Source organism: Drosophila miranda, chromosome 3 (genome assembly GCF_003369915.1).
Source record: "Drosophila miranda strain MSH22 chromosome 3, D.miranda_PacBio2.1, whole genome shotgun sequence".
NCBI lineage: Eukaryota > Metazoa > Arthropoda > Insecta > Diptera > Drosophilidae > Drosophila > Drosophila miranda.
In genome coordinates this window covers 6,689,975-6,712,490 of record NC_046676.1, presented here as the reverse complement: position 1 = coordinate 6,712,490, position 22,516 = coordinate 6,689,975, and the positions used below count along the sequence as shown (strand labels likewise).

The 22,516-nt window shown below is 47.5% G+C and overlaps 4 protein-coding genes across 8 annotated transcripts in view; 2 read left to right on the top strand and 2 right to left on the bottom strand.

Annotated features, from left to right (window-relative positions):
- The first annotated feature begins 31 nt into the window (after nucleotides 1-31).
- On the top strand, nucleotides 32-2,136 carry LOC108158616 (PIN2/TERF1-interacting telomerase inhibitor 1). Of its 2 annotated transcripts, XM_017291092.2 has the most exons (3): nucleotides 32-180; nucleotides 238-1,589; nucleotides 1,732-1,849. In XM_017291092.2, the coding sequence occupies exons 1-3, from the start codon at nucleotides 108-110 to the stop codon at nucleotides 1,753-1,755; spliced, it is 1,449 nt and encodes a 482-aa protein (XP_017146581.1). In that variant the 5' UTR covers nucleotides 32-107; the 3' UTR covers nucleotides 1,756-1,849. The 2 variants fall into 2 exon arrangements, with proteins under 2 accessions (XP_017146581.1, XP_017146580.1); XM_017291091.2 differs by having other exon boundaries at nucleotides 238-2,136.
- Nucleotides 1,982-4,386, bottom strand: LOC108158620 (DDB1- and CUL4-associated factor 11). Its single transcript, XM_017291095.2, has 7 exons — nucleotides 4,124-4,386; nucleotides 3,797-4,064; nucleotides 3,588-3,734; nucleotides 2,936-3,478; nucleotides 2,709-2,864; nucleotides 2,545-2,651; nucleotides 1,982-2,476 (listed from the first exon to the last, which is right to left on the bottom strand). The coding sequence occupies exons 1-7, from the start codon at nucleotides 4,295-4,297 to the stop codon at nucleotides 2,339-2,341; spliced, it is 1,533 nt and encodes a 510-aa protein (XP_017146584.1). The 5' UTR covers nucleotides 4,298-4,386; the 3' UTR covers nucleotides 1,982-2,338.
- Nucleotides 4,387-5,216: 830 nt separating this feature from the next.
- Nucleotides 5,217-16,788, top strand: LOC117185929 (hillarin). 2 transcript variants are annotated; one of them, XM_033390667.1, is made up of 9 exons: nucleotides 5,217-5,553; nucleotides 9,284-9,782; nucleotides 10,650-10,791; nucleotides 10,874-11,073; nucleotides 13,856-14,850; nucleotides 14,917-15,403; nucleotides 15,474-15,587; nucleotides 15,651-15,814; nucleotides 15,895-16,788. In XM_033390667.1, exons 2-9 carry the CDS (start codon nucleotides 9,594-9,596, stop codon nucleotides 16,055-16,057), a joined length of 2,454 nt encoding a protein of 817 aa, XP_033246558.1. In that variant the 5' UTR covers nucleotides 5,217-5,553; nucleotides 9,284-9,593; the 3' UTR covers nucleotides 16,058-16,788. The 2 variants fall into 2 exon arrangements, with proteins under 2 accessions (XP_033246558.1, XP_033246559.1); XM_033390668.1 differs by having other exon boundaries at nucleotides 9,281-9,782.
- The window catches only part of LOC117185767 (heterogeneous nuclear ribonucleoprotein K), a 19,308-nt gene continuing 13,403 nt past the window's right edge, over nucleotides 16,612-22,516 (bottom strand). For 2 of the 3 annotated variants that reach the window (XM_017292760.2, XM_017292763.1), the window contains 3 exons: nucleotides 17,949-18,899; nucleotides 17,709-17,878; nucleotides 16,612-17,041 (listed from right to left, as the gene is read on the bottom strand). In XM_017292760.2, coding sequence (XP_017148249.1) covers nucleotides 17,011-17,041; nucleotides 17,709-17,878; nucleotides 17,949-18,899 — 1,152 coding nt within the window. In that variant the 3' untranslated portion in view covers nucleotides 16,612-17,010. Of the gene's footprint in view, nucleotides 17,042-17,676; nucleotides 17,879-17,948; nucleotides 18,900-22,516 lie in introns of all 3 variants that reach the window. The other variant, XM_017292762.2, reaches the window with a different exon arrangement.

Below are 22,516 nucleotides of genomic sequence, written 5' to 3'. Positions count from 1 at the left end.
TCTCTATCCAGCAGCTGTTTTTCTATCGCTATCGATAAGTTCAATTGATAAAACGTGTTGTGCCCGTCCGCATTTATTTAATATTATTAGAAGTTTTTACAAATAAAATGGCTATGCTGGCAGAACCACGTCGCCGGAAACGGTATAATTTGTGCCCGCGCGGCAAAGCCCTGTACGAAGGTAAAGTCCTCGGAATCAAATGGTGACAAAAATAACTGAATGCTGGATATTTTGCAGATGATGCTCGCTTTGGCACCAAAATGCTCGAGAAAATGGGATGGTCCAAAGGAAAAGGTCTCGGCGCCAACGAGGACGGCCAACAGGACTTCGTACGTGTTCGCTTGAAGAACGACGCTGAAGGATTGGGTTTCGAGGCAAGAGATGATCAGTGGACCGTTCATGAGGAGGGATTCAATGGACTCCTTAAATCCCTCAATGGTGGCACTGATGAAACCAATGGTGCAAACGGAGCGGCCTCCGCATCTGAAGATGAGGCTAGACCTATGGGGTTTGGGTTTAAAGCCGCAGAACCAGAAGAGCCGCCCAAAAAGAAGCTCAAAGAGAGGATCAGTGGCATATCGCTGGAGGAGGCGTCAAAGGCGAGCAAGGCGCGTGTGCACTACAAGAAATTCACACGGGGGAAGGATTTATCGCAGTACAGCGAAAAGGACCTGGCCAATATATTCGGCAAAAAGGCCACCGAAGAGATTGACGCACCAGTAAAGATCGAACTAACTCAAGTGGAGGAAAAGGAGATAAATCCCAATTTTAGTGGTGTGACAACAGTAGCCACTGGGCTTTCTGTCCATGATTACTTCAAACAAAAATTGGAAGCCATGAAAAATAAGATAAAAAATGGAAGTGGAAATACCCTTACGCAAAGCCCTGGCACTGATGAGGAGGTCCAGACAGAGAGCGTCCAAAGTGAGCCTATCAAAAAAAAGAAGAAAAAGGACAAGAAGAGAACGGTCAATGTGCCTGCTGAGGAGGAAGAAAATGTAGAGCCTAAGCAAAAGAAAAAGAAGAAGTCGAAACGTGCCTCCGACCATGAAGTTGAGCAGTCAGATACAACTGCAAAAGACAAACCAGTGGAAGTAGTATCTTTAGATGAAACGGCTTCCAAAAAAAAAAAGAAATCAAAGGAAACGAAGGAAACCATTGCAAATGTTTTAGAAGAAGAGCCCTTAAAGAAGAAAAAGAAGTCAAGGAAAGACAAGAAAGTCGCCGAGACCAAGGAGGATGCAGAATCCGAAGCTGCGACAGCCGTTCCAGATGACTCTGAGAATACCTCTCCGTCCAAAAGTAAAAAGAAGAAAAGATCGAAAGAAACAGTTGATAGCCTTTCAGAGCCTGTGGGGGAGGAAACAAGCAAAGCCTCGGGCAATACGCCAGAAGATAAAAACGAATCCCTAGAAGCTCCACTAAAAAAGAAAAAGAAGTCGAAGAAAATCGTGGATGAAGATGAGCAATCAGTAACGCCTGTTCTCGATAAAGCTGAAAAATCCTCCAAGAAAAGGAACAAGTTGGGTCGCGATGTACCTGAAGATTCTGTCCCAGCAGCTGACACAGGAAGGAAGCACAAGGACTCAGTAAGTGCTGAACCCAACTCATCCGGCGATAAAAGCGATCAATCAGCCGATGAAGATCAGCCTGAGGAGCTCTTATCTCTGGACGAAATAAAAGAAAAAATCAAATCATTCAATATTTATACCATCTCTCAATTTTGCGCAGACAAATTCCAAATGTTTGATATGAATGCGTTTCGAGAATCGTCGCTGGCTGAAATAACAGGCTACGGGTGCACCGCGAACATGGAGTTGAGGGTGGAGGAGATGAAGAACGACGACAAGCGAATTATGGACCTTTGGAAGAATGAATCGTATGCTAGCTATAAGAAATCTGACAGATTTACAAACACCAGATATCCGAATCAGGTGAAGCGCACGACGCTACGGGCCGTGAAGAAAAGATTCGCATTTCAGGCCATTTGATTAGGGCAAAACGAAATATATGTAATTCAACGTTATTCTTAATACGATTTGTTTGTACATAAACAACTTAATTATTTTAAGCTTCATGGTCTACATTTTAAAGTGTAACGCCGATAATTAAACTGAACTACATATGCCCCGCAAAGCTGTGCCATAATCTTCAGTCTTCTTCATAGAACCAAGATGCGGCGTGACTCTGGTGGGATATGCACTCCACTCAACTCCCCCTTTAGTCTGCGCTTGAATGTTAGGTACTCTCGCTGGTGCTGGTACTTGTGTAGTGTTCTAATATCAATGGGGTGCGGTGCCGCCTTAAAGCTAATCATGAAATACCAACACGCTTAAGACTAGTCTGGCGTCCCACGATTCGCTAGACGACGCGAACGGCGCAGTGGTCTTTTGTCCTGATCGAAGCTCTGCTGACGTTTCTCCGACCGATTGGCGTTGTTTCGATTAAAGTTGTTCAAATGAACGTGTGAGTCCCACTGCGAGAGAGATACAACCATAGAAAAATCATTCCACATGTACACCAGATGTGTTTTTGTCAACTTACCGAACCAGACACGATTTCCGAGCGCACTGGATGCCAGTCCAAGTCTCTTACCACATTCCTGTGCCCCTCAATAGCCTCTTTGATCCTGCCAGTCAGCACGTCGTAAACTGTAACCGATACGCAATTAAAGCTTTTTCAATTTCTTCTTCATTTTGCCCACTCACTAATAATGCGTCCCGTAGAACATCCTGTGTAGATAAAACGCTGTCCAGTCTGTTCCAGCGGCGAGAACTTGGCGCGCAGCAGTGTTTTGGTTACTCTATGACCACGATAAGTCATTATACTGGAATCCCCGTCCATAGCCTTGCGGGGATCGTAAACTGCAAAAGAATATAATCATTAAACAAGAATAAAAAAAAAATGAGGCTGGAAAATGTCCCTTAATCCTTACATGACTGTGGCACCCGATTCCAGCGATAGTCCCACATCGAAAGATCCAGTCGCTCTTGCCTGGTCCTGCTGCAATTTCGCGTATTGCTGGGCTGTCTCAAGTCCCACAGCTTAATGCTTTGATCTTTGGAATTGGAAAGTAGATAATAGTCGTCGTTGCGGGAATCAATGTAGGTAATTCCGTCGTAGTGTCCAACCAGGGAGACCACCGCCCTGGACAGTTCCCGAGAGCGGAATGAGTTGCGCAGATCGAATACCTTGATCAGTCCGTCATCGCAGCCAGCGATTATCACATTTGGATTCTTATCATGAAGGTAACAGACGGAGTTCACGTCAGTGCCAGGCATCCGATGAGTGCGCAAGATTTGGGTGGCCCTCGTTTGAATGTCTGTAACGATGACCATGGAATTGTTACTGCCACCAATGATGGTGTCGCCCGTAGGCGAGTACCGAAGCGAGAATATCGCAAGTCGCAGATTGGGCAGCCCGTGGACATCGATCCATTGGCAGTCGTCCTCAGTGCCATTCACAGGCATTATGAAAACTGCAAGAAAATGCAAGTACAATCAGACTTAGTAATTCCTGCTCTGTGTTGCAAACATATGGTTCAGTTCATGAGGTCATTCCAGAGTACAAAAGATAATATAACTTACATGAGCGGGACCAGGTGCTGTAGGCAAAGTTCTGCCCATTCGGACTGAAGTCGGCATCTATAATGCTCCATTCGACGTCGCGTGCTCTGATGCGATTGAGTAGATGGTAGGTGCCCTTCGCCCCGTCATAGATGCGCACGAAGCCATCTGCAACAGGTAATACGTGTTTAGCGAGGTGAAACTTGACCGTTGTGTCAACCCATTCTGACCTTGGCAGGCAATCAAGAGTCTGTCCCCACTCTTATCAAACTTGGTCACAAACACCTTCGAGTCCAGCGACATCAGACGCAAGGACTTTTTATTTGGTATATACAGATTGGATATATAGCGCTGTTGGTTTTGCGAGAAAGAGGCAGAGCCAGGCGCGGCCAGACCATTTTCTCGCTGCTGCAGGGCGTGCAGGAGATTCCAGCGATTGTTCAATGGCTTGCTGGCGAAACCACTCAAAGCCCTTATCTCTTTGTACATGTCGGAGCCCTGCAAATTCATAGAGTACTCGTTAGTCTCGAATGAAAGCTGGAGTATTTCATGATTACTTGAAATTTGTGCAGGTTTGGCTCCCCCCGTATTTTGGGCAATTGGTTTGTGTGATAGCACGTATTACGCATTTCCAACTCCATTGCATTTACAGTAAAGTTAATGTAATTGTTGATGTCACTGTTGTCTGAAGAATCATCGTCGTCACTTAGAAGACCCACTTGATTTCCCATTCTATGTTTTTTTCCAAATGGGAATTATTTTCTTTTTGTTATTAAATCGTTTTAAAAAGTTGGACTTTTGTCCTAAACGTTAAAATAATAGTAAACGCGTATCGCATGCGGTCTTACTTTTTGGTATATTTTTCCGCTCTGGGAGCTGTCAGCTTAGGTTGGGAACTATCGCATTCGCTCTCGCTGTTTCTTTTTTGGTTCTAGCGAAAACAGAAAACGATTTTTTATAATAAGTGACTGCAACTTTACATTACAATCAAAATGCAGCTTGACGCCTTCCATTCACTTCCTCTCGGCCTGGAAGATGTCGTACTAATTGTATAAATTTCTGTGTGCGATATATTCGATATGGTCTAGTTTGCTAGAGACTATACATACTTCTCAGAGACTATATGTTGTGTGGAGACTCCAGTAATATAACGCTGTTAGAAGTGCATTTCACAATGCTGTCCCGCCCCCAATCAACCATTTTACAGTTACTAAAAAGCTACGAAACTGAAAATAAACCAGGGACTTAAAATTATTATTTTTAAATAGAGTATACTTTTATGAAATTTCATTTTATTTCTATCTTTCTGGCGCATATTGTGGGTATTTTTGAAATGGTTTTTATGAAGGGTGACGACTTTTTCTGCAGCATACCGTCTCCTCCTCTCTACAGCTACGCCAAAAATCATTGTATTTAGCATTTACGGTAAGAGATAAAACAGTCCAAACTTTGCTAGAAGCATTTCTAATTGAAAGCTGATCTTAGGTTCCCTACCTTATTTACTTATACCATGCGTTAAAGTACATGCATATGCAGTGATAAACAAAAGGGAGTGTGGGCTTTAGACTTCAAGACAAGACCAATCTAGACTGCAGGGCAAAGATAGCATGAAAATATATATAACGATAAATAAGTATTAGTAGCTGTATCCACAGTGCATCAGTACAAGTACAATTCTGCCACTGCTGCATCTGTCAGTTCGACTGGAAAGCGCAACTGGTTCATATATTACTTTCGCTCGGATTGACTGCTTTTTCCATATAGTTTTTTATAGTTGGTTTGAATTCGACTATCGGACTCCTAAGAGCGAGATGGATATGCGCACCTATGAGTAATTTTACCATGGTTCGTGGAATTCGATCTGAGCCGAGCTTTGTTTGCTATTATTCGAGAAAGCTACATAGCTAGAAAAAGCTTGGCTCAAAGCGATCTCGACAACAAGCGTGGTTGGTTGGAACGGTCGGTCCAACTCGAATCTTGCAACTGTGTGAGTTGTGTGTGCGTGTGTGGTGTTGTGTCTCTCTCTCCCTATCGTTGTGTCTGTGTTTGGTAATGAAATTTGGTTACATTCCCAATCTGAAACTTGCTTGGCTCTTCTCGGCCTAAACACACAAAAAATGCCAAAAATGTAATAAACCAAAACGCAGAGTCGGAATTCCTCACACCATTTGATCAACTCTGCCGTGTTCTGTGCTCAGTGAGCGTGTGTGTGCGTGTGTGTGTGCTTGGATTTTGTTGCTACACCAGCTCGTGGCGTTTGTGTGCGTGCGTGTGTGTGGAATTGATCATAAATACTTTTGCACAACGCGCCCCTCCACAATTCCAGAAGAAAGTTGTTTAGCATATGCGTTGGTCCAGAGGCGCATAGACCCCGGGCAGAGCGGAAAGGAAGGGAAGTGGGACCAGCGGCAGCAGCAGCAGCACTGCCAATAAGTATGTCAAAAAGGGCCTAGAACTGCAGCAACACACAAGGCCCGAACCAGCTACCAGCTACATATATCGCGTGTGTATAATCAAGGCGAAATAATAAAAATAGTAATGAAGAAAGAGAAATAATTTACAAACAAAAAACTGGAACGCGCGAGCCAGACTCGAAAAAGTGAAAGATTGCAAGCTGACGTTTGACGTTGAAGCAGAGCAGAGGCTGAGGCTGAAACTGTGGTTAACTGGAGTGACGTCGTAGTCTCTCAGTCATGGCCTAAGCACACAGATACATACATGCACACACATGCACACCCGTTTGGATGCGAGGGGGATGGTTAGAAGCCACCACCTGTCATGGGCGCTGGCTGCACACCGCTTCCGTTCCCTCTGCTCTGCCCATTCTATTCCAGAGCATACATAGTTCCAGTATCACTTCCACTTCCACTGTCAGTGCTGCAGTTTCCAATTACCGTTTTGCGACTCATAAATAATTTTCGGTGTTTGTGCTTCTACTTTATTGCCAGCTTGTTTTGGGCGATTTCTAAAAGCATTCCATTGTGCCATTCAATTAGCACACAAGTGCCTGGAATCTGCCGATTTGCCCAACTAATTCTCGTACATATGTATGCATATGTATGTAGTTTCTCTTGTTATCCGCTTCGTTTTGGGATCTTCATATGTACATATATACTAGGTAAATATATATATTCATCCCCCTACTCTTTCTGCATTCATCTAAAAGTGACGCAATCATTTGAATATTATTTCGATTCCTATGATTGTTTTACTCTCTGGCGGAATAACCAGTTGTTTGCTGGCTGGCTGTTCGTTTCGTTGTTGTTTCGTTGCATTTATCTGCAGCTAAAATCTCTCGTATCGTGGCTCTTGAATGCTATTAGCTCTGGCAATTATGCCAATTCAAGTTCATTATGTTGCTGCGGCCGCTGCCGTTTACTGTTATTATTGGGTATTTATTTAATTGTCATTGTTAGCGCTTCGACCGCAGCCCGAAACAAAACGAAAGACTTAGGCAACGAACCCGCTCGACCAAAAATCTAAAACTGGCGCTCGCTCGCCGCCAATCCCCAATGCAAATGTCGCTGCCGAGCGACCGCTTTTCAATTTATTTAAATGATTTCTGATTGCAAGCAATTGTTTAAGTCGAGCCACTTTCGTTTTCCTTTATTTTCCGCCTCAGCCTTTGTCTTTTGCCATCATTTATTTATATTTCCAGCATTCCAACCGCACTCGGATGGAAAAGAAAGCTGGTAAGAACGCTAGTTGCCGACTAGATCATACCCACTAGACTAGACCCCTATCAGTTACACTTTCTATTGATGGCATTAAGAGGTCCACTTGTTTTCCATATCCAGCCTTAAAGTTATAGACTCTGAAGCACGTCCTATTGTCTGGTGTCTCAGACACATTCACGTAAAACCAGTATACCCCTTGACCAATACGAGTATAGGGTGTAGTGGCTACGGAACAGTGGACAGACAATATGATGCCTTTGACAGGTATGCGAAATTCTATGCAAGCACCTCCCACCTCCTCCTCGTGTTCTGTAGATAGAGCAGACACTTCCCTTTTCTTCGCTTTTCGTCTCAGTCACACCCAAGTGACCATGGTGGCATGACGTGTGATGTAAGTGGCACGAGGCGTTTTGTCAAAGCCGCCCCCTAAGCTAATTGGCGGGCCAGTAGGAGGAAGGGCAGGGCTCCTTCTCAGCATTATGGATATTCATATCCATATCCACAGCCATGTTCATGTCCATTACAATTATCATTACACGCTAATTATGTCAAAAGCAATGTCTAATTGGGCCATTCAATCACACCGATTGTGATCGCATCAACGGATCATACGCTTTTCGCTTTTCGCTTGTCGCCCTCGTGGGCGTTTCCATTCATGGCTTGTAAGTTGTTGATTGATATTCGATTGCGGGGGCTGGACAAGAAAACTATTCCATTCCGGCTTGTAGATCAGTTACTCATCGCTGTGGAAAAAGGTGGAAAGAGGTGATAATGGAAACTTTAGGAAGTTCTTCGGCCCGTTCTCCAACTCACTATCTCCTCTTATTCGTTGTGGCCCATCGAGATCGAGAGCAGGCCGTCCGTCAAAAGCGGAACAAAATTTAATTCACAGCCAATCACAGTAATTTTGTGTTACAAAATATCTTAACGGCCTTCGCCGCATTAGCATTTGCATTTTCCAACTCTTCCATCTTTCAATATTTCAATTTTCCATTAGTGCTGGAGCCCAAGTTGGAGCTGGCATGCCATCCGCCATCCGCCAGCCGCCGTTCGACGGGGGCTCGGGCCAGCAACCTTCGGTGGGAGATGGCGGCGAGGTGACTATGCAACACACTCCCCCTCCCGATCCACTGGCTCAACGCTTAACGTTCATTAAACTTGAAAAGAAAGCAAAACGATGACGCTGACGAGGCTTCGACTACGACTCCGACTCCGACTCCGACATCCACTTGCAGTTTTGGCTTTGTCTGAGCCGAGCCGCATTTGTTTTAATTTTGGTCAAAGCCGCAGCCGCGCGGCAGCCAGAGCCACAGCAACAACAACAGTTACAGCCACAATAACATTCAATTAAAGTTACATGCACTTGCCTCGAGGCGCATACCCACCCGTAGATACAATATGCGAGCACTCGCATATGCTTTTTTCCACTTCAATTTAATTGTTGCAACTCAACAACAAATACAACACGAATAACAACCGAAAGAAAACAACAATCGCGTCAATTAATCAAATGGAAAATGCAACTTTTGCCGGTGCCAGGCGGCTGTTGAAGGCGGTTCGGCGGTTCGTTCGTGCCCCAACACCAAAAGCAACAAGTTCAGCTGTGGCACGTTCAGAGCAGGCTCTGGTTCGCAGCGCGAGGTCAATGGCAAGGCGAAATACCCGAAGCCCAGGCCCAGCCGAACCTGTGGCCCTTTTCGCCCCATTCAGGCCGGAGCCAAAAATGAATCCATTCCGCCTCTTGTCCACTTAATTAAAATTCATTAATAATCTGTTCACAGTTGTCCACAAAGCAGCCAAAGAGCCAAAAAAAATGAAAGTTTTGGCTCGGACGCCTGCGCAGAAACCAAAGTTTGTGTGGCTTTGACTTTGACTGGGGATTGGGGTTTGGGATGGGGCTTGGGGCTTGGGGATGGGGCTTTGGCTGTTGACCAGTTTTGGTCTGGGCCAAAATCTAATCTCAACTTAAATAGGAAATATGTCTCCCACTCAGCCAGTAATCAATTTGGTCATTTCTTGGTTGTTTCTGTGGCACAGCAGCTTCTGCCAGCAGCGGACGTATGATGAGGATGAGCGGCTGCTGATGACGAATGACGAATGACGAACTGAAAGTGTCGCCCCCAGAACCAGCTCGACGCACCACAAACTAGCACCTTGCTCGGAAGCTGAGTCTGTGGCTGCAGAACAGATACGATTCCGAGTGAAATTAGAAGAGGAAAAGAAAAGTGACAAATCCAACTGGCGACTGGCGACTGGCATTTGGCAACTGGCGGAACCTGTCCCCAAATCCAACGCACACACAGAAGGAGAGCTGAAGAGAGGCTGGCAGCAGGCAGAAGGCAGCAGCAGCATGTATCGCCCAAATTTCTACGAGTCGACGTGCCTGCGGTGCAGCGAGACCGTCTATCAGGTGGATCGTGTGGGGCCACTCAAGGATTTCACATTCTTTCATTCCGGTTGCTTCAAGTGCGTCCACTGCGGCACCAAGCTAACGCTCAAGACATATTTCAATAATCAACACAAGCAGGATGACAAAGAGGTAAGTGCCACAGACGAAGACACGAAAGACTCGGGCGACAAACGCGTCAAGCAAACAAATATTTGCAAGTATTTGCACAGCTGCAAAATGCAGCAAAATGCAGCAAAATGCAGCAAAATGCAAAATGCAAAAGTGCAGTTCGAATTTCGAACGACTCTACGACACTTTTCCGTGCCCATGCATAATAATAAATAACTCTGTTATTGCGCTCTGCCGCAGCAGAAATGTGTGTCAGTGCGGTCTGTCTGTCATCCATATGCATATATCGTACATTTATATATATGTACATAAGTGTGCATTTATGTACACGCGCGTACAGTGCGTATCGCAGCAATAAGACTACTGCAGCTGCAGTAATCTTATGGAATATGGCAGAAGATTATTTCTTATAATTATCTTCAATTCCTTCAATAATTATAATTATCAATTCGAAACACATTTTCTATGTCAGCCTCCATAACCATAGATCGTTGACATTCCAAGCACGAAACGCACTGTGCTTTGGTGTATACTTATATTGCCACCTGCTGTGTGTAGGTGCAGCGGTTGGTGTTTCATTTGCAAGTGTCTCGAATCTTGGGGTCTGCTCACGCACTCGAGGCGAAACCGAATATGGCTAATGGGGTATATTGATTTGGACAGTAGATAGATACAAATTATAATGATTCGACAGTATCTTCATCTGAAAGGAATCTCTCAAAGAAAGGCCTTAATTGGTACCAAAATGTAATTCGGTTAATAGCCTCCTCGATTGGATGCAGAGCACAAAGACCGGGCAATGACAAATCATTTCTCGCACCTAGAAACATCCCAGTTGTCAGTCAATTAATGCTGTGTTAACCTTTCCATCAACTCTTTCTTGTGCAGGTCTATTGCAGTTCCCATGTACCAAAGAGCGGACCCGGTCATCTCGACCAGACAGCGGTGGGTATTCGCCAGGCCCTGAATGCGCCGCGAACGAGCAAGTTCGTGAACGAACAGATACGGGGCACGCGCACCGAGATCGACGGTGAGTAGGGGCTACAACTGATTCCTCATGGCCCACAGCCTGGCTGATCGTTCTCCGGGCTCCGGCTGGTTCTGTTTTGCAGGTGCCCCACTGGGTGGTTCGCGTCAATCCACGCCTAACGGCTACGTCGGCCGCGAGGTCAACTCCCCGTCGCAGAACGAATCCGACTACAAGTACGGCCGCTTCGACGCCAGTGCCCTCCACATCGCCCATGCCCTGAAGCAGACGGAGGTCCAGAAGGCCTACAACAAGGCGCGCGAGAAGCCGATTGATTTCTACCTGGTAAGTGACCATCGTTGATGCAAGCAGACCCAGACTCCACTCTGCCCCAAGAAGTGGCCGCAAATTAAGAGATTATTTAGTGCAGAACATGTAATGAAATTTTAAGTGGCTAGCGGGCCGCCGGCTGGTCAAGTGTGTATCCCCCGTCTCTGCGTCTTGTTCTCTCCAGTTCTCTCCGAGCTCCAGCGGTTGTGCAATGCTTCTGCGAGTACGAGCATGTGCACAGCCTAATTAATGCACTGCCAGCCAGCGCAGAGTCATGATTATGTAGGCTAGTGTGCTATTTGCACCTGACTGAGGGGTTGCGTTGCCCAAGTTGGGCCAGCAAGAAGCCCAAGAGAACCAAACTATCCACGGGGTCTGGGCAGATATATGTCTCTTCCGAGCATTCTGCCATCTTCAGCACACACAATATATATCAAGATTATATCTAGTCTATAGGTTTCGCAGCAGTACGACTACCATTAGTGTGCGATGATTTAAGCAACACCCCAACTGATCTAGTTGGGGGAAATCCACGCAGAGATTTCCATTCGAGTGGGGGAGGGGGTGATCACGATCGCCCAGCTTGATTATAATTTATTATCGTGCTGCATCGGGTCCAGGTCTACGACTAATCTGGCTGGCTAATCTCCGCATGATGCTTGGGTGAAAGCATTATAATCGCATTCAAATCGCACAAGTTTTGCTTTTCTTTGCCACTGCCATTGCAAATGCCAAAAACCGATTTTTCTTTCACTTTCGAGAATGCCACACGCGAGTGGCCAGCAGCATCAGCATCAGCAGCACCACCAACACTACACCACCAACAAATATTTTTATTGCAACGCTCAATTTAACAAATTTCGAACAGGTGTCTGATGGCGGCGTACACCACCGCATCAGCCCCAGCCACAACAAACAAACCACAAGAAATATATATATGTATATGTACACATGTGAAAAATTGCATGCATGCAATCATTAAAAATTTTCCATGTTTTACAACTGCCACGCACACTCCCTCCCTCACACACTACACACCGCACTCCAAACACCTGAGCCTGCGCCTGTGTCTGCGTCTAAGCCCTGGGCGGGCACACTATTTTGGACAGCAGTGTGGCTGCCTGGAAGCATAGATTTCCATATACGGATACAAGTACAGCAGTGGCAGTGCCAGTGGCAGGGGCAGTGGCAGACACAGGCACGGACGAGACAATGCCGTCACCGTCACTTGTTTTTCCGGCTGCGCTTGCGTTCGTTCGGTAAATCTAAATTATGCGCACCACAGTGAAAGTAACGGCAAGCGAAGCTTTTGCCAGCGACAGCTTTTCTCGTCAGAGCGTCATTCTGGTGGCGAAGCTTGTGCTCCCCCTATACTGAGCTCTCTCCTCTGCCCGCTCTCCGTCTCTTGGGTGGTGATGTCTCCAGACAAGCCCAGCCCAGCCCTTATGCAATGCACGCGTTTTTAAACGCCATGTAATCGCCGTGTAATTTGGCGCGCCGATTCCATATAAAACTCTCACGCAGCCGCAACGGCAGCGGGGCAGGCAGGCAGCAATCCCACAGACACTTCCTCATAGCTGAAAGCTTTTTGCGCATTTCTGTCCAACGCCAATTTTACAATTTATGCCACCGTTTTGGGCTTTTTTTGTTGTTGCTGCTGCTGTTGCTGTTTTTTCTGTTGTTTGTGTGGCCGCTTGCGCAATAATTAATTTCAACATTTTTAGACTTTCGTTTTCGTTCGGTTTTGATTTGATTTGGTTTTGGTTTTGCTTTTGATAGTCTGCACTTCTCTATTTCGCGTTTTTCGCCTTTGTCACCGTGGGCGTCGCATAACTGTACGTACATACGTCTGTGTGCTGCTGTTCAGCTTGTGTTCGTATTTAAAATTTACTCTAAGCCGCTCACGCAATTCCACCCCCATCCGCTGGCCAGCGCAGCGCTCTGCCCATTGTCAATGGGGCTTTGAACCATTTAGTGGCTGGCCGGTGCTTATTACTTGATTTGCTTTTGTTTCATATTGTTATTGTTTTGAACTTGACATTGAGGTTCGGCTTTAATTACACCTTGTACGGGCCGTTGCATGGCGCTAAATGCTACTCGTATGCGGAAGCTACTCGTATTATTTTTCCGGAGCTTTTAAACTGTATTTAGTCGAAAAAACGGTCAGAATGTTACTCGGTATATTTCTAAGCATATTTTCGGGAGGGAGATTACCTGTAGATTTTATGGTGACATTTAAGATCGAAGTTCCATTTTGCTGCAGGGGTAGTACCGGGCATAACTAATTTGTGGAAATTGAGTGCAGCCCGCTGATGCGTAATGACGGCCGAGAACACTGCGAATGAGGTAACAACCATTTGTGGCATTGCCTGAGAAAACATTAGCCAGATTAGCAGTCACAGAGAGCGGGCGCACAGACCCGCAATTATTATTGCACAAATGCAAACAGCAACGGTACATCCAATTGATGGCCAGCCAGCCACAATTATCGACGGAGAGACGTCCACTTATCGATGGGCGCACGCATTGCGTGGCGAATGTGTGGGCGGGATGGATGGGGCGCTGGCGGCAGATGCAACTGCAGCTGGAGGCGGGGCTGGGCCGGGGCCTAATGCCAGACATTTACCCGGGTCTGGTGGCAGCTCAGGCGTGCCATTATAATTAGCCAAGTTAACAAGCCAAGCATTGCAAAAACAACAAACCAAACGCTCGAAATGCATTCGGCGAAAATGCAGATGGATGGATCGTTGCGAAAGCTTTCTCCTAACATCTAACATTCCCGCCCTTCTGCTTTCAGGCCCGCGAGGAGCAGGCTCACCTGGAGATGAAGCACCGCAAGGAGGAGGACGACTTGTACCGCAGATTCGCGAAGAAGCGCGAGGAGGAGGATCGCAAGATCCAGAGCGAGTTCCAGGACGAGTGGGAGCGCGAGCTGCAGCGCCTGACGCACAAATTCGAGAAGGAGTTGGCCACCTCACGGCGCAGCCGGGACGAGGCCAATGTTCTAACGCTGCGCCACGAGCAGCAGAAGGAGGACCTGGAGAAGAACATGACCCTGCGCCGGAGCAAGAAGAAGGAGAGTATCACCCGGAAGATGCTGGAGCACGAGCGCTACGAGACCGCCGCCCTCGTGGACAGGCAGTCGAGCGAAATGCTGGAGCTGATCAGCGCCCGTCGCTCCGAGTACATGCAGAGCGAGAGCATCTTCCTGGACGACGAGTTCAGCGAGGGCGCCGTGCCCATCGAGTATCCGCTGAATGCCCCGGTTCCAGCACCGCCGGCGGTCAGCAAATTCCAGATCTACACGGACCCCATTGAGTTCGAGGATGTCGATCGCATCGCCATCTCCGTCGCTCAGGAGGACCAGAAGACGTTCACGGATCTGGTGCGCCAGCTGGTGGGACGCTGCACCACCGACATCGAGAAGGCCCGCACCATCTTCCGTTGGATCACGGTCAAAAACCTGAATGCCATGCACTTTGACGACGATCTGCGCGGCGACACGCCCATGGGGCTCCTGCGCGGCATCAAATATGGCACAGAGAGCTACCATGTCCTGTTCAAGCGCCTCTGCAGCTACGCCGGCCTCCACTGTGTCGTCATCAAGGGGTATTCGAAGAGCGCCGGCTACCAGCCCGGGGTGAAGTTCCAGGACTCGCGTTTCCGCAACTCCTGGAACGCCGTCTATGTGGCCGGTGCCTGGCGCTTTGTCCAATGCAACTGGGGAGCCCGCCACCTGGTCAATGCCAAGGAAGCGCCGAAGCAGGGTCGCGGCAAGAACGACAGTCTTCGGTGAGTCCAATTAATAGCAGAGATGGAGGGTTTTTGCGTATCTAATCGGTTTTCATCCTTCTTCAGGTACGAGTACGATGACCATTATTTCCTCACCGATCCACGCGAGTTCATCTACGAGTTCTATCCGCTGCAAGAGGAATGGCAGCTCCTAAAGCGCCCCATCACGTTGCGCGAGTTCGAGAATCTACCCTTTGTGCGGTCGCTATTCTTCCGCTACGGCTTGCACTTTGCCGACGAGGGCTATGGGGCTGTGGTCTTCACGGACGACACTGGAGCGGCCACAGTACGCATCGCCATGCCCACGGACATGCAGAGTTGCCTGATCTTCCACTACAATCTCAAGTTCTACGACAGCGACGAGGAGCTCTCCTACGACGGCGTCTCTCTCAAGAGATTCGTGATGCAATCGGTGATCGGCAACATCGTGGCCTTCCGCGTGCACGCCCCCTGCTCGGGCGCCTTTCTGCTGGACATCTTTGCCAATGCGGTGACGCCCCAGGAGTACCTAACTGGGGAGCCCATGAAGTTCAAGTCTGTGTGCAAATTCAAGGTGGGTTCCCGTCCCCTGACTTGTATTACTCCCCTGCTACTGCTAATGGTTGACTTTTTCTTCCGATCAGATCTGCTGCGAGGAGCTTCAGACGGTGATGGTGCCGCTGCCAGACTGTGCCAGCGGAGAATGGGGACCCACAAAGGCCACCCGCCTCTTTGGCCTCATTCCCATCACGCACCAGGTGGGTTAAGTGGTCATATCCTCTGGTAAATATGACAGTGCTCATTCACTTCGTGCTTTCCAGGACCCGCTCATCTTTGCCGGGCGCAGCCTGGATTTGCAATTTCGTATGTCGCGTCCGCTGACAGATTTTATGGCCACGCTGCACAAGAATGGCATCGAGGAAAAGAAGCTGGCGAAGTATGTGACTCACAGCACGCTGGACGACATTGTCACGTTCATCATTAAGTGAGTGCAGAAGGAAATGGAAAATTTAATAGCAATTCAGAGCAATCATTCTCGTTACCCGTTCCCTTGCCCGCTTTCAGCTTCCCTGAGGAGGGTCAGTATGGACTCGACATTTACACGCGTGAACTTGGCGCCCCACAGCACCACCATCACCATAACAACAACTCCTCATCCTCCTCCGGCGAGAAACATTTGTTGACGCACTGTTGTAAATATTTAATCAACTCGTCCAAGCGGAATTGATTCGGTTGGGAGGAGGGGGTTTAGCTGTAGATGCTCGAATGCATTCCTGGACATTGGACGTTGGAAAGGCGGGAAGCGAATCGGAGCAAACACACACACACACACAAAATGCAATATTAATTATAGTCTATACTTAAGCGGGAGCTTAACAAATGTTTACCATATCACAAAAGTCCATTATGGAGGTGCTATCTGACAGCAAACTGGCGAAAATTGAAATCCAATGAAGTCCGATGATAACAATGGAGACAACGATGGATGGATGATGACAATCGGAACTTGTAAATACTCTAGACTCTAATCATTAGACCTTAACGATGCCTAGTAATACCAACCCTAAAATCAGTTCTTAATTAAATTGTACATCTACCGATTAATGCTTAATAATTTATTACGTGAAACGCAATGAAACCCTACATTCTTATATGCGTACATCCGACTTCGAAATGTTTAATGTTTTTTTTTTTGTATAAGCGTTCACGTGCAAAATGTGAATAAAACCTTATTATACAATTATCCTTCACAGACTAAACGAAAGCTCCGCAAGCCTTGCATCAAGTTTAATTATACTTTATTTGTTCATTCTTCTTATCGTACAGAATTTTAAGGTTGACTTTCCCCGTTCAAGAGCAGAATGGTGTGGCTGAGAGAATGATGGTTGATGGGGGCGGCAGGGTCCAGGGTACAGGGGGCATGACGCAGGGCACACTTCATTTTCCAGTTGGCGTCCTTTTCTTCTTTTCGGGGTTTTCTCTCTTTTCAGGGGAATTTTCACTTAAAGTTAGAGAAGAAATACATAAATTTCTTTCGTTTTTTTTTGGAGGATGCTCTTTCTGTTCCTTTTCTTCTGTTAGTAAATTTAATTTTAAACGTGAAACGCAGCACATTTCGATGGTTATTGTTGTTGTTGTTGCATGTTGCATGTTGCTGTCGGTAAAGTTGTATTTGCCCACTTAAATGTTTCGCCTGCCATTCTCGTGCACACTGCAATGAAAATAGTGGAGCGATGGCAGAAAGCCAAAGGAAAACATAATTAATGAACTTTTTAATGAACAGCAGATACAGCTGAATGAAGGTTGGTGTTGGTGTTGGTGTGGTTGTAGATGTGGATGGTGGATACAGTATGTAGGATGCAGGATAACGCGCGATATGAGATTGGATTGGGATAAGCCATGACACAATTAGTAAATTAATAAACAAGTATTTTGTTGGTTTTTTGTTGAATGTCGAGTTCCGTTTAATTTGGTTAACCATCGATAGAATGAAGAGCACAGATGCACGCCGTAAGAAGACAAGGGATTTATTGTTATTAGCAGAGACCAAACAACAAAATCACTAGTCTTCCATACGGAATACACTCCCAGGAGAGGCCAATCGGTTAGTTAGTTTGGATGGAGCGATTTGATTTGCGAGTTAAAATAGACGACATACGATCAAGCACTTAGCACACTTAGGACCCACGACTTGAGGCACCGTTTCCGAGTTAATTGCGCACAGAACTAGCTTGACAGTGAGAATGGCAATGGAAGTGGGAATGGGAATGGGAATAGGACTGGAGAGTGTAATGTGTGTGATGTGTGGTTTCGGGTTAGTCAAATGAGAAGGAGTTGAGTGCATACTTTGATCTGCTTAGTCTGTTTGCGACACCAACCTCTGTTGCAGCAGATACTGGGCCATTTGTATTTGCTTGGGCGTGCCCGAGATGGTGATTATGCGATCGTTCGAGTTGGGCAGGGGCTCGTCGATGGTTATGTACGCACTGGACTCGTTCCGAATGCGGCGGATGCGGCCGCCTCCCTTGCCAATGATGGCGCCAGCCAACTGCGAAACAAACAAATCATAATGATTAGCAATCAAAGTGATGGAAAGATATGTCTGATCCACTACTCACCTCCTTTGGAATGGTGACCTGTGTGCTGTTGTTGGGGTCATGACCCTGCGGCACATTGGTCGGAGCATTTGGGCTCCCGTTGCCTCCGCTGCCGCCGCCAGCGTTGAATCCACCCGCGCCATTAGCACCGCCCAGGGCTCCAACGCCCCCGTTGTTGGCACTGCCGCCACCCAGGCCGTTGCCCAAGGCGCTGTTGCCGCCCTGATTCTGGCCAAAGCTGCCCAGACTGGGCAGACTATTGGTGCCGCCCTGGCTCTGGCTGAAGTTGCCAAGACTTGGCAGGCTGTTGCTGCCCTGGCTCTGGCCAAAGCTGCCGTTGTTGCCTCCAAAGTCACCGGGACCGCCGCCAAAGCCGTTGTTGCCAAAGCTGCCGCCACCGCCAAAGGGTCCGCCGCTGCCTCCGCCAAAACCAGCGCCTGCAAAGCCGCCGGCACCGCCACTAGCATTGCCGAAGCCATCCACATCACCGCCACCGCCGTTGGCCCACGGGTTGATGAAGGGATTGTCCCGCTGTCCCATGCCGCCACCTCCGCCGACTCCTCCTACGCCAGCGCCTCCGGCGCCTGCACCAAAGCGTTCGGCGCCACGTCCCCCACCGCCACTGCCGCGTCCTCCGCCAGCATTACCGCCGAATCCTCCGCCGTTGCCGCCACCAGCAGCGCCACCAGCACCAGCCGCTCCTGCTCCCCCGTTGCGGTTGCCTCCTCGCTGGCTGGGCCGAGTGCTGCCACTGCCGGTGCCATAGCCGCCGTACTCATCCGCATAGACGCGGTCGAAGTTCATCGGATCATAGTTGTGGATAGCCCCCTTAATGGGCGTGTCCCGGGTGAGGGTGATCACCTCGCGCACCGCCTCGATGACCTGGGCCTGCTTGCCCACCGTCTGCACCACGCGATCTGTGCTCTGCGGAGCCACATTGGAGAATACCTTCAAGAAGCGGCAGCCGATGCGCTGTAAGTGGATAGATCAGAAAGGAGATTAGTTTCTGCGCTTTGAGGTAGAGTTTCTGGAAACATGAGTAGTATCCCGCTGAGGCCCTGCTTTCCAGCCCTAGGCCTGGGCCTAAGCCTAAGCCCAAGGGGCTATCATTTCCCAGAAATCAGGACAAAGGACGACCCGCACACAGACACAGAGTCCATAGCAAATCTATTCTGGTCAAGGTCTATTGAGAGCCGAGTTCAAATCAATTTGGCCATGACACAGACACTGGCTCTGGCCGTGACCCGTACCGTCCGTTTCTGTACGTATACGTGTACGTATGTGTGTCCTGTCGTGCATCCTGCCACAGCGGGCAATGGCTCCTAATCAGCATGAAGCAGCAGCTGTCAGACACAGGCACTCAGAATGAGGTCTTCTACCTGCGCGCCATCGAATGTTTCGGGGCAGCTGCCTTCTGCTGCTTCCCTCTCGCTGGCTGCATGTAAAGTGGCAGGAAGTTCTTCTTGCCTCTGCCTCTGCCTCTGGCTTTGCCTGCACCCCCCGACCCCTTTTTTGTCTGCAGCGGAAGTGTAAATGGGGAAATTCGATAGCCACTTAAGAGGGGAAGCAGGTGGGGAGCGGATGGAACAGATTTCTGTTTCTGTTCGTGTGTGTGTGTGTCAATGCCTGGAGTCCTCAGTTCGTCCCGCTTCCGTTGCAGGGCCTTCAGGCCTCTCTGTTCCGCTCCCTGCTTTGTCGTGCCTGAACACATATGTATTTCCTTAGTTTTTCATAAATTTCGTTGGTGCCGCCTAGCTGCCTGCCGCTTGATGATTGCATCATTCCTAGGCCCATTGCGTGCTCCCTTCTCGACTCTCTCTGTCTGTGTGTTTGTGTGTGTGTGTTTGTGTGTACGCGTGTGTGTGTGTAGCAATGACCAAAGGCTGCGTCATGTTCCCTTCGAGCTATCCGGTTCTATCCTCTACCCCCTCGGCTACAGCTACTCCCAGGCGACAACTCGTTGCGTGTGCTCCAGACAACAATGGCGACATCAAAATTCTGAAGTGTTTCCTCGGCCCCCTAATTCCCGCATGCCTTCATTCACATCACATCACCCTTGTGGCTCAAGGGGCGTACAGGATGTGGAGCCTTATGAATGGCCAGGCCAAAAGCGTTGAGTCACACAAACACAAACACAAACACAAACATACATAAATGAAAGAACGAGGTCCGACGAGCATTCCAGCGCCTCTGAGAATCCCTGAATCAAATCTATGAAATTAAAACATGACAACAGACTCGTGCTCCACCCCCTCTCTATGTATGGCTGACACACATAGATCGAATATTAAAATACAAAAAAAAAAAAACCATAGCATACTTTTAGCTGTCCCACGAAACGAGACCAAATTTATTGGCCAGGGCGTGTCGCCGCCTCTCCAAATCTATAGTAGATTTTATTCCCAATCATACGAGAGAAAATCATTAAATTCCTTTCCAACTTTTTTTTGTTGTTGTTTGGCGCCGTCAAGGGGTCACTCTTGGTCCCTAAAAGGACACCCACGCACATCAGCGCCACTGAGGCATGTGCAACGTGGGGCCAGCAATTATATTCATATATCTCCGAGAATCTCCAACTACTAACCGATCATTAGAATGTGTAAATAATTAGTTTATAGAACTCTTGTCTATACCTTTTATTAGTTTGTTATCCACTTTGCAATTGCATACCATTTTCCACTGAATTTGAGATTATAGATGTATTTAGTTCTTATTTTTTTCATCACTGTTTGCTTAATTATGTTAACAGCAGGAGAAGCAGCAGCACCGACCGCTGACAGATAAACGGAGAGAAGAGTGGAACAGTACTGTGCGCGACCAGCGCCAATGTCGAAATAATTGGGTTCAACGATTGCCAGTTGCCATGTAAGGAGACCGAGACGAAGACGCAGGCAGGACGTCGGCAGAGCACACACACACACACAGAGAGAGAGAGAGAGAGAGCGGGAGAACGAATGGGAAAGAGAAAAAAAATGGAAGCACATACAGAAAGGCAGTCAGGCAACAGCATGTGCGTCGCGTCTCTTCTTCGTCTTCCGATGTTCGTGTGTTAGCATGTATTTGTGGCTGTTTGTGTGTGTCATGTCAGGCCCAAAAAGGATACGCAGGCTGCTGTGTGCAGCAGCTGCTGCTGCTCTTCATCGGCGGCCGCCGACGCTCTTCGCTGCCGCTGCCGCTGCCGCTGCCGCTCTGCTTTCTGCTCTCGCTGGCAGCAAACGGAACCGGTGTATTTTTCCTTTCGCCTCATTTAAATGTTTTCGTTTATTTTTTTGCTTTTGTTATGCTGTGTGCGCAGGCGCAGATGAGGGGGACAACAAATAAAAAACTGAAAGTAAATGTTTTGGGCATAATCAAACAACAACTTTACATAGTTCTACACACACATCCACCCACAGGCAACTACTCAAGGGTCAAAGAGCGGGCAGGGGGGCAGCATCATTAACAACAAAAATCGCATTCAATTGATATGCAAAATCTTTAAGTGATTCATGTATGCATCGATGGTGCTCCATTAAAAGATTATAGGGGATTACCAAGGCGCCTTAGATCCCCATCGTCGCCACCAGCAGCAGCAGAGGAAGAAGAATAATGAGAGGAGAGGGGGGGGGGAGAGAGATCATCCTAAGCACGCCGTGGTGGTGGAGAGGGGGAGACGCATCTCTCCCAGCAAAAGGCAATCAAAATTCAATTACGACGGCAGCAATTAAAAAAACTTTTACCAACAGCTGCGGACACGACGATAGTAGTGCAAAACAGCCACACAAAATATGCAAAATGAAGAACAGATACCATTTTTGTGACCACAACTGTTTTACAGACACACACACACACACACACACAACCACACAGATGAGGAGCAAAACTGGAGTACAGTTGTCCAGTGGTGTATCAATTACGGATGTATGTTCCGTATAACACTCGTACTCTTCAAGTGGCTGAAAGAGCGTGGAGGGACGAGAGAGCAGAATGAGGAAGGATGCAACAAACCAGGCGGAAGTGTGTAGAACCTCCAAAATAATTTGATGCCATCGGAAAATAAACCGGATATTGATACAACGATACAACTTCCCCTGCTATAAGCCGATGCCTTTAGTAATCAAATGATAATCACAAAACTCACTTCAGCAGCCACAGACCGCCCAGATGTAGATGCCAGGACGAAATTCGTCCAATGAAGGGGGCTTTTTTCTCGTCTCAGAACTGTGTAGAACGTTTTAATTTATAGGAACCTATGAAACCTCTATGAAACATATAAAACTTTTCATACAGATATCTGTGTTGGCTTGTCTCTCAGCCAAACTATTCAACTCTCAATTTTTCCTTTTTATATTTAGTATATACGAAAAGTTTTTTGTTGCATTCTCCGCCCTTTCATCAATATGTTTTCTAGTTTTCCTCCACTACTTCACTAAAAGGTAATTTTTACAAACTTCAAAGAGTATTTTTGTTTGTTTGTTTCTTATAAGTATGCTTAAGAGTGTACGTAGCACCTGTTTGGCATTCATTAAGGCGAACAGCGTGCAACAAATGTAAGCCGCAGGCGGCAGACGGCAAGCAGAGAGAAAGAAGAGCGCAGGAACAAAGCCAGA